Source organism: Mugil cephalus, chromosome 13 (genome assembly GCF_022458985.1).
Source record: "Mugil cephalus isolate CIBA_MC_2020 chromosome 13, CIBA_Mcephalus_1.1, whole genome shotgun sequence".
Taxonomy (NCBI): Eukaryota; Metazoa; Chordata; class Actinopteri; order Mugiliformes; family Mugilidae; genus Mugil; species Mugil cephalus.
In genome coordinates this window covers 1,287,073-1,297,677 of record NC_061782.1, presented here as the reverse complement: position 1 = coordinate 1,297,677, position 10,605 = coordinate 1,287,073, and the positions used below count along the sequence as shown (strand labels likewise).

At 44.5% G+C, this 10,605-nt stretch overlaps 1 protein-coding gene across 1 annotated transcript; it reads left to right on the top strand.

Moving 5' to 3' along the window:
• The first annotated feature begins 7,856 nt into the window (after positions 1-7,856).
• LOC125018597 (early growth response protein 2b-like) lies at positions 7,857-10,063 on the top strand. The gene is made up of 2 exons (XM_047602617.1): positions 7,857-8,088; positions 8,184-10,063. The coding sequence occupies exons 1-2, from the start codon at positions 7,944-7,946 to the stop codon at positions 9,269-9,271; spliced, it is 1,233 nt and encodes a 410-aa protein (XP_047458573.1). The 5' UTR covers positions 7,857-7,943; the 3' UTR covers positions 9,272-10,063.
• Positions 10,064-10,605: the final 542 nt, after the last annotated feature.

The following is a 10,605-nucleotide window of genomic DNA, read 5'->3' as shown; positions in this document are numbered from 1 at the left end:
AAGGGATTATACAATAAAAAGCCTCCTGTGATGTGATGTGTGGTTGTTGCTTGTGTTGCAGCTCTGTTGTTCCTTTTGTTTTGTTTTTATGAACATTTTCTTTCCACTTTTTGATATTTTTCATCTTTTCATGCCTCCTTGTCTCCAGTTTGTGCATCTTTTGTGCATCAGTTTGTGCATCTTCACATGTAATATTTTGCTTTACCTTAAACAGAAGTTAATCCAGGGCCTTTTTATCTTATCTTATCTTATCTTATCTCCAGTGGAGCCTGGATCTATGTCTAGTAGCTCTGTAAAAAAAGCTAACCATGTGCAAAACATGAAAATATAATTAAAAAATGATCACAAATATAAACATTTAGGTCATTTTTGCACCAAAAACTAAAAAAATAAAAAACTAAATAGAATGAAGTTTCATAAAAGCTTCTTAAACGCACCCACGGACACAAAAGACGTCCACACGGCTGTAAATGAATCATATAAACCGTGTTAGATGAATAAAATTGTGCTAAAAACAAGTTAAAGCCATTAAAATGAAATGTTTGAGGTCCTCCTCCGTGGCTCCAGGTTCGTGAAGTGACCAGCCATCCATCTGCCGAGGACCGTCCGCCCACTCGGCCCCCTGAGGCCGGCGAGGGGGTTGCCCTCTTTGCTCTGGCAACCTCTTTATGAGCCGAGTATGGATTCAAAGACACGACACGAAGACATGTTAACAGTCCAGCCTTTGTCTTTAAAGTTCAGAAACCCTGTCAAACTAGGATCACATCAAATCTGCAGATAAAGAGTCAAAGCAGCTCTTTTTTTTTTTTTTTTTGGATTCAAGTCAAAGTTGCTTCGACCTCCGTCCAAACTGAACTCTGAGTCTGAGCCGTGAGAAAGTTCATTTCAGTCCAGTTTATCTCCGTTAACGGGTCTCCAACGTAGACCCAGCAGAAAAAGCCGGAGCTTTCCAAACAAAACTGAAACTGAGTCAGAGGCGTTCCTGCGCCGGTTTGAAGAGTTGCCGAGCTCATCGTTCGTCTTTTCTTCCAGCGGATTTTGTGGAGGCGTTCGTCAGAGCTGCAGATTCTTTAGACGCATTTAGTGTCTGCAGCAGTCGAACAGAAAGTCAGAGAGGAAAAGAATGAATGCAAAGATCTAAACGAGTCCCAATGAGAGCACAGGAAGCTTTGAAGTCATCAACATTCACATTTTTAGTCCTTTACTTTCATCAGATAAACGTTTAATCTCCATTTTTATGATGATTCTTTCACATTCTGTCTCTTCCTGTGAAGCCACATTTTACATTTTTGTGTGAATTCCCTCTTCACACATGTTTCTGTGTCAGGACTCAAGAAAAAAAAAGAGGTCTGACGTTGGTTGATAACTTTATTATAGAAAAGAAGAGACATATATAAATAATCAGTTCATATCTGAGTGTTTGATCCATTTCAAAGCATAAATAAATGAAAGGAGTTCTTGAGCTCGTCCTCCATATTTTCTTCCAGGTGATTTCGTGGAGGTTGTTCATGTTTTAAGCCAAGAAAGGTCAAGAAAAGGTTTTATTCTCAGTTCTCCATCCGTCTTTTTGAGACAGAAATGGCCTGAAACGAGTTGCAGAGTTTCCAGGAAGTCACGTAAAAAAAAAAAAAAAAACAAATTTCTGTGTTTCCTCTCGGTTCAAAAACAGACGAATCGTTGCTGGAGCCTCTTTTTGTTTCTCCTCCTCCCACTAAGACGCTCACATTAAGTTGATTCTACATGAATCGTAGGTGTGAGCGGTTGTTGATGGACACAGGGGACATGTCCAGTTTGGCCTCCTCCTCCTCCTCCTCCTCCTCCTCCTCCTCATGTCCAGGACCAGCTGGGACATGCTGCAGACTCCTTCTGGTGTCTCCAGCTGATGGACGGACGGAGCAGGATGTTCAAATCTTTTAAATCTTTATTCGTCTGTGAAGGTTCTCAGTCATCCAGGTCGAGGTTTATCAAAAAACAAACGAGATAAAAAAAAACTTGTTGGGTTTCTTAAAGGGACACACTCTCACACATTTAAGCCAGAGACGACAGATGAAAGCGTTTACTGGGGAACGGGAAACAGGATCAGGCGACTGTGTGTTTGTTTCAGGTGGACTCCAGCCACCGATCAGGAGGAAACATCTTCTAGAAACAATTAATACCACGACATGGACCTCCAGAGATATTCTAACAGTAAATAAAGCAGCAGAACTCTCTGAGAGCAGCTCCAGGAGCAGTTTCCAGAGATATCATTAACAAAAAGACTAATATCTCTGATCAGGCATCAATTAACCTTAAATTAGACATATTCTCAGGCAGCTTCTGAACTGTAGGAGGTGAACATCACTCTGAATCCAAGAGTCTGGTCATTAACTGACTCGTGTGATTTTCATATGTTCCTAATAAAAACCTAAACTCTCCAACAGTCATTTAGAGCTGAAGTCCAGTTTGTTCCAGCTTGTTCTTTAATTTATACCATGACCCGAATGACTGAGAACCTCTACAGACATTTTAAGGTTTTATTAGTTGGTGAAATAAAGCAGCAGAACTCTCTGAGAGCAGCTCCAGGTCCAGTTCCCAGAGAAATCATTAACAAAAAGATTAATATTTCTGATCACGCATCAATTAACCTAAAATTAGACTGATTCTCAGGCAGCTTCTGAACTGTAGGACGTGATCTGGTCGTTACAGGCGGACAGCACTTAACATTTTGAATGAAACATGTTCAACAACCCCGGACGACTTCTGTTTCATCTGGATCTTTAACTTGTACCATGACCTGAATGACTCACACACATTTTAAGGTTTTATCACTTCAGGAAATCGCCTGAAGACTTGGAGGAAACGTCCTCCAGAACCTCCAGACGGAGGAAATAAACAGCGCTGTTGCTCTGCGTGTCGTCCTGCCTTGCTCCAGAGCCCCCCAGCCCTGAAACCCGAACACCTCCGACGCCTCCTCCGCTTCCAGCCAGAGAAGCATCTCTCTGTGCCTCAATCTGCAGCCCGGCGAAAAAACTCCGCTTCATTACCATAACAATTTTAAGTGCGAGGGTGGAAGCAAAGTGAGGTGGGAACAATCGTATTGTTTCTCCCCCCCTCTCTCCCTCTTTTTCTGTCTCTATCTTTTTGTCAGCCCACTCGGACCCCGGGTGACGATGACCCTTTCCGGGGGCGAGCCAGAAATCCAGAGGAGCGGGTAACTTCTTCTTCTTGGTCGCGACGCCACAAACGTTGGTCTGCACTCGACTCCGGGATCATCTCCGACCACGTCGCCCCGTCCTCTCCCCTCCTCTCTCCGTCTGTCTTTCCACTCCTTCTCTCTTTCCTCCTTCTCCGCCCGGCGGCTCTCCATCTTTCTCGGACCCGGACGAGGCCCGGAGGAGGATTTCTGCTCGGTGAGTGTGAAGCTCATTCTTTTGTCTTTTTGCTGATACGAAGCTTCACAAAACTCTCTCCGCTCAACTTTGACATCACCGTTTGTTGCATTTTCTGCTTTGCATCAGTCAATATGAGAGGATTTATGTTGTTTGTGACTGGAAAAAAAACTAAATGAATGATCCAAATGTGCAGAGAAAGCTTTAAATTTATCAATATTCACAAGGTCAGGCCTTTGATTTCATCAGACAAACCTCTAAACTACACGTTCACGACTAATTCTTCACAACTTTTACATCGTGTCTCATTCTGTGAAGCATTAGCTGCACTTTTAATTAATAATTTTAAATTTCAAGCCTCTGTTTGATGGTTTTGTGTTTGCATATGAGAGGATTTAAATTACTGAATTAACTAAATTATCTAAACGAGTCCAAATAAGTGCAGAGAAAGCTTCAAATCAACTAATATTCGCAATCACATTCCTTTAATTTCATCATATAAAACATTTAAACTATAAGTATATAAGTTATATATAAGTTATATTTTACTTTTTCCACATTGTGCGTAAGAAAGGGCCTAAAGCTGCTTGCTATCTTTCAAAATATGACAGAAAAGAAGGAAAATGTCCTGAATATCAGTTGATAATTTCAGTTTTAAGCTTATATTTTAGTATTTTACCAATTTCTTTGTCTTGAACTGTTGTAAAAATCAATGTTGTATAATAGAACTGATCTTCAGACGCAGCTCTAAATCTGAGTTTTGTTAATTTATAAGGTTGTTCAAAGAGAAAAGAAGTTTAAAAACCTTGAATTAGTGTATATTTATGATGCTTATAGGTCGACGGAGCTCTGGCTTTTTCAAAACATAACCTTTAGAGCCGATAATCGCGTCTCGTTTGAGTCCTGGTTGAAGCCATTCAACGCTCATTGACGCCGTGGTCTATTATTTGACGCTCGGGAGTCAATACATTTCCCATGAATATGCAATCGCCTGGAAGCCTGATTCAAACAACCCTCTGGTTTGAAGTGAAAGACAGAAACAGAAACCTGGTTGTTCCTGAAAGTTTCTGGTTTGGTCTGAAGTCTGAAGGCTCGTGCCGCCACAGGGTAAAACCAGGTCAGCGGTTTCCTTCCTTCCTTCCAGATCTGAGTCATCCACCTACACGACCTGACAATGAAAAGGTGGCGGAAAATCCAGACGAGCCACGGCCTTCATTTTAAAGTCTGAACGTCTTCTGGTTTCGTCCAAACTTTTCAAAATGGCCTCAAGTCAAGAAGCTGGAGATCAGAACAAACAAGTAAACAAATAAATACGAAATAAATAGTTTTAGGTTTGATGAGAAGAAGAAGAAGAAAATCTGCAGCAGCTTGAGAGAAAAGCGAGAAAGTGGAGGTTGAACATGTTACAGTGTAGACGTCTCAACCACTCTCGGTTTGTGGAAATGGAAAAAAAGAGTGTTTCGTTTCAGAACCAAGATCCTTTTTGGGAATTTATCCAACATGACGTAACTGTTACATCTTTAGGAGCCTTCACATATTAACTGGAGCCAGACGTGAGGAGAAACATCAAACATCACGTTCACTCTGAAACAAAGTGGGAAAATCGAGCCAGAAATGTTAAAAATATCGAAAGGAAACGTTGGTGTTTGATGTGACGCCTCAAAGTCTGCGCAGAACCTTCACCTCCAGAGGAAAGAGTCACAAAAAAGTTGTAGCGTCTTGTTCTGCGGTAGATTTGATATCTGAGGTGTGTGTGTGTGAATAAAACCCTGCGACTCCGGAGAAAAGACTTTTTTAAACAGTTCACTCCGTCGACGTTTGTAGAAAAACAAAAAGCGCCGGCCAGCGTTAGCGTCATTAGCATCATTAGCATCAGGAGCAGCAGGCCGGACCGGAGGAACCGAGACAAAGATCCATATTAACAACAAAAAAAAAAGCAGATGACAGATGATTAATCGGCGTGGTGGGGTCTGCCGAGCCGCCGGACCCCCGGCTGACACCCCGAGCCGCCAAACACAAAACCAGAAACCCCCCAGAGCCTGGACGGCCTGCAGGAGCGTGGGCGAAGGGTGGAAGCAGGGCACCGTCCCCATGGAGCCGGTGTTGTTTCTGGTTTTTTATTTCTTGTTAAAATAAAGATTCAACAGTAAAAAGATGGAGGACGAAGCGGCAGCAGTGAGTTGTGAGGCCGTTACATCGAGGGGGAAAGTGAAAGTGTATTAGTGTGGGAGTGTTTGCATTTGTGAGTTAAAGCCTGAGACTGTGTGTGTGTGTGTGTGCTTCCTGATTGTGTGTTGATTGTGTGCGCGTGGACCGACCAAACCCCCCATCTGCCACCGGGTGGGCGGCGCGCCACACAACGACAATACACACCAACATTTTTGTAAATGTGGGCGTTCAAAAGGCTCCGAGAGCTGCAGTCCTCCTCCGAGCTCCGACGGCTTCCTGCTCTCATCTTTTTAGATTAAATCTGCAAAAAAATAAACCTCAGCCATTGGTTTTTATTTGCTCATTCGGTCACAGATTCACCTCCTGTTAAACACACAAATAAAAACCGACAGCTGATCTGTGAGGAATCAAACGGCTCAAAGGTTTTAGTTTAGATTCTCAAACATCTGCAGATGAAATCCTTAGAAATACTAAAAAAAAAAAAAAAATTAAGAAACTGTTTCCTCTACGCTACATGCTACATTAGCTGCTAATCCAGCTGCATTGTGGGTAATACAGGCCCCAGGTTAAAGCAGAGGATTTTTAAATCTTAGTTTCTGTTCGAGCTTGAAGACGTACTTGAATACGGCCTTCAAAATAAAAGATATTTACTTCTTTCCACCTTTAAATAAACCCACAACAAAGACAAGTAACATAAAATACAACTGATTCACACATGAACAGACTTTTTAGGAGATATTTCGTGCGTAAATGATGAAGTGTCTTTGAAACATCTGCATGAAGCTCCAGGATTAAAAGTTAAGACCTTTCGTTACAGGACGACTCAAAGAGTTCCTGCTTCAAGAGTCAGTGCCCAACAGATCAACTAACCTTTAAGCCAAATAAATGAAGTTAAAACTGGGGAAACTATAAATATATGAATGGATTTTGATTTAAATGATAAATGGGACCAGATGTGAGGAAGATTAGTGAGGAAAGTGAGAATGTGAAGGTGGAAACGTTGAGCTGCAGCTGCTGTAGATTTAATATTTGATGGGAGAGGGGTCAAAGGTCACGAACGTCCCTCAGGCTCCATCTTTAAACCAGTTTACCTGAGAGGAAAAATAGCTGCTCTTCAGTCACACCGATAGATTAAGAGCTGGATAAGGAACTTTTTTTTGGCAGCAGACGTGAAGAAAATGAACAGATATCGTATCGGAACAGAAGTGAAATCTGAGAAAACATGAGAACGCTGAGCTTTAAACGTGGAGAGAGAGAAGGGTCAAAGGCCACGAATGTGGCTCAGGCTGCAGAGGACGACTGCACAGAGCCCTCGACTTCATTCAAAGATCATCTTTGAGCCTTTCAAAGCACCGGAGAAAGAGAGAAGCAGCAACAAAAACTAAGAAACATTAATGAGATTAGATTAGAAACAGTTTTTGACACCAGACGTAAAAGGAAATGAGCAGATATCACATCAGAGGAGACGTTAAATCTGAAAAAAGTGAGAATATTGAGCTATTAATGTGGAATATTGAAAGGAAAAGATGAGATTTGGAAGGAGAGGAGTTAACGCGAGGCCTCAAAGGTCGTGGATGTGGTTCAGGCTGCAGGCGACAACGACACAGATCCAACAAGAAAAGCTGTTTTTAGTGGTTTTACTCCAAAGTTTGGTTTTTAGGACGTGGACAAATCAAATGATGCTACAACAGCTACAAGACTAAAACCATAACATGCTCATGAACTCTCCATTTTTGTCCAATCAGACCCTGAAGCAGCTTCTAGAGGAAATGATTTGAATGATTCCTCCCTCCCTGATGATCGGGCCAACAATAGACACTCAGTCAGAGCAGTAATCTGTTCCCTCTATGTGTGTGTGTGTGTGTGTGTGTGTGTGTGTGTGTGTGTGTGTGGGCTCAGCTGGCACAAAGACAACACAATGCAACACAATTTACCCGGATACCAGCCATATAAGCAGACGGAGATCCTCTCCGCTCACCGGAGAATCCATTTATGGAGACCGGAATTCCGAATCATGGCGCGTTTTTATCTCCATTTAAGTAGCAGCGATTAGAATAACGCATAAAAAACTAAATATGAATAAATATTAAAACATTTAAAGCGTCGCTGCATCATTTTTTTAATTAATGTAAGTGAATTTCCTATGATTTGTTATGAATATTTTCCACCGCGTTTCGTCACGGCACGCTCCACCAGTCCTATTTCTGGAGTTCCCTCTTCTTCTTCTTCTATTTTTTTAAGCACAAGTCCATATATGGTAAATGACGTAACGGGACACCCAGAGATCCCCTTTATAACCATAGCGCACCGGCCGGGGACGCTTGCAGACAGAGATGAGAGGCGGAACAGACAAAATGAGGCAGAGTTTTCTCTGAGAGGCGAAGATAGAACCCAGATTAGATCGGGATGGCTGCGAGAATAATGGAGGAGGTGTCCGCGTCCCTCAGCAGCCTCGTTCACGGGATCCCGAAGGATGGGTACACACAGACATCGATAGTTTTTAAAGAGGAGGCTGAAGAGTTTGAGGGGAAACCTGGTGGAGATGATGGCGGTAAGAGTCAGAACCGTCCTGACGACGGCGGAGAATAAACATGTGTCTTCTGTTTCCACTCTGTTCTGAGTATTTTTCCTTTTTTTTTGTCTCAGGTGACCTTCTGTTCGAGGAGAGGAGCGCCCCTGAGCTGCCGCTCCACGGTGACCTGGCGCAGTACGTGGCAACTTTACGCACGCACCCGGTGTCGTTCAGCGGCAGGTTTTCGGTGGACTCCAGAGGCGCAGGGGGGCCGTGGACACCGGGGGACATCATCAACGTGCTGAGCGCTGACATCGCAGCCCCGGGACCGGCCACCGTGTCCGGGTCGTCCTCAGCATCGCCAGATATTTACGCAGGAGGAGGCGGCGGAGGAGGAGGAGGAGGAGACGCGGGGGACGGCAGCATGGCGCACGGCCAGCCGGACATCAGCCACATGTACGCGCCCACTCACCCTCACTCTCACCCTCACCCCCACCCTCACCCGGCTCCGTCCTACTCCTGCAGCGGGGACATGTACCAGGACCCGTCGGCGGGGGGGTACCTGGCGACGTCCACCTGCGCCGTGTCCTACCACCCCCCTCCCACCTACAACTCTGCGCCCAAACCCACAGTTGACGGCGCCGCGCTGCTCTCCATCATGCCCGACTATGGAGGCTTCTACCAGCAGAGCTGCCAGAGGGACATCCAGGCATCTTTCCCCGAGAGGAAGTCCCTCCCCTACCCCCTGGACTCCCTCCGGGTGCCCCCGCCTCTCACGCCTCTAAACACCATCAGGAACTTTACGCTCGGTGCGCCCACGCCGGCCGCCGAGGGCCCCATGGCCGCGGCCTTCGCCGGCCACCAGAACCTCCCACTGAGGCCGATCCTGAGACCCAGGAAGTACCCGAACCGGCCCAGCAAGACGCCGGTCCACCAGAGGCCGTACCCGTGTCCGGCGGAGAGCTGCGACCGGAGATTCTCGCGCTCAGACGAGCTGAGCCGGCACCTGCGCATCCACACCGGCCACAAGCCCTTCCAGTGCCGCATCTGCATGAGGAACTTCAGCCGCAGCGACCACCTCACCACCCACATCCGGACGCACACCGGGGAGAAGCCGTTCTCCTGCGACCAATGCGGAAGGAAGTTCGCCCGGAGCGACGAGAGGAGGAGACACATGAAGATCCACCTCCGACAGAAGGAGAAGAAGTCCTCCGCGTCCTGAACCTGCTCAACTTTCTGAGTTGGACCATGATGCTGCTGCCACAACAACCGCTCCCTGGCAACAGAGCCCAGTCTAGTTCAAAATGGAGGGAAGACACTTCCTTTAGAAGCCATACCTTAAAAATAAGCATCAGGGAGAATCTGAATCATTATTATTATTATTATTATTTATCTAAAAACACGATTCCTCACAGGTTCTGGTGTTGAACTTAAACGAAAATAAAGCCTTTAGTCCCTCTGCTTGCTTCAGTGCTCTGGGGGAACCCACATACTGTCTATGCTTCATGCTTCTCAGGGATTCACTTTTACTTTCACACAGTTACAAGCAGCAGAGATGAGACCAGCTCCTCTAAATCAGCTGCAGGATAAAATGAGTAAAACACAAAAACGAGTCACAGAGGTGGAACTATTTGGATTTAAACTCTCTTTACTCCCTCGTTTGTTTGTGACTGGATGTGGCTAACGAAGCTTAAAGTTTTCCTCTGGCTATAGATGCAGCAAAATGACTTTTTTTGTTTTTGTTTTGTAACCTGGTTTTCTATCATATTAGAATCACATGTAACTCATGTTTGGATTTGATGAGACTGTAGCTTGATAATCTGTTTACGTTCTGGTCCTGTTTCTATTTTATTTTTTTGGATGGTTTGTTTCCAATGAATGTGAAGTAGAGAGACACTGGGAAAATAAAAAGTTCTGTTTTCTAATTTTTATGCAAATGAGCAACTAAAGCCTTTTATTCCGACGGACTGATGCTTCTTGTCGATGCAAATAAATGTTCAGTTGTTGAGTCCAACTTATGTCATGTCATGTTTTCATTTGAGTGAGTACGATTCAGCTTTAAAGTTTCTGCATAAAAATGACTCAAAACATCAGGATTTTCAAACAAGCTCTGATTATACTTCAGGGAAATGTTCCAATCTTCCATCTGAGTGAGTCCTGGTCTCCAGTTTCTGCTCAAAACTAAATGTTCCTGGTAACATCTGATCAGCTGGAGGAACCTGATCCATTAATCAGATCAGAACCAGCTGAGATGTGAGATGTTGGTGGTTTCCTCTCATCAGCTGATGCTCCAACATTTCTACTGGATGAAGGTCAGGACTTTGACTTGTTCCTAAACATTCATCTGGTTCTTCTGGAGAACCACTGGTGTTCTTGGGCTCCTTGTCTTCCTCCATGACCCAGTTTCTCTTCACATTCAGCTCATGGACTCATGTCCTGACATTTTCTTTCAGAGTTCACTGGTAGAATTCACAGTTCATTGGTCCATCAATGATGAGCAGATGCAGCAGAACAGGCCCAAACCAGGACATTAGCGCCCCCATGTGTTCATGGAGG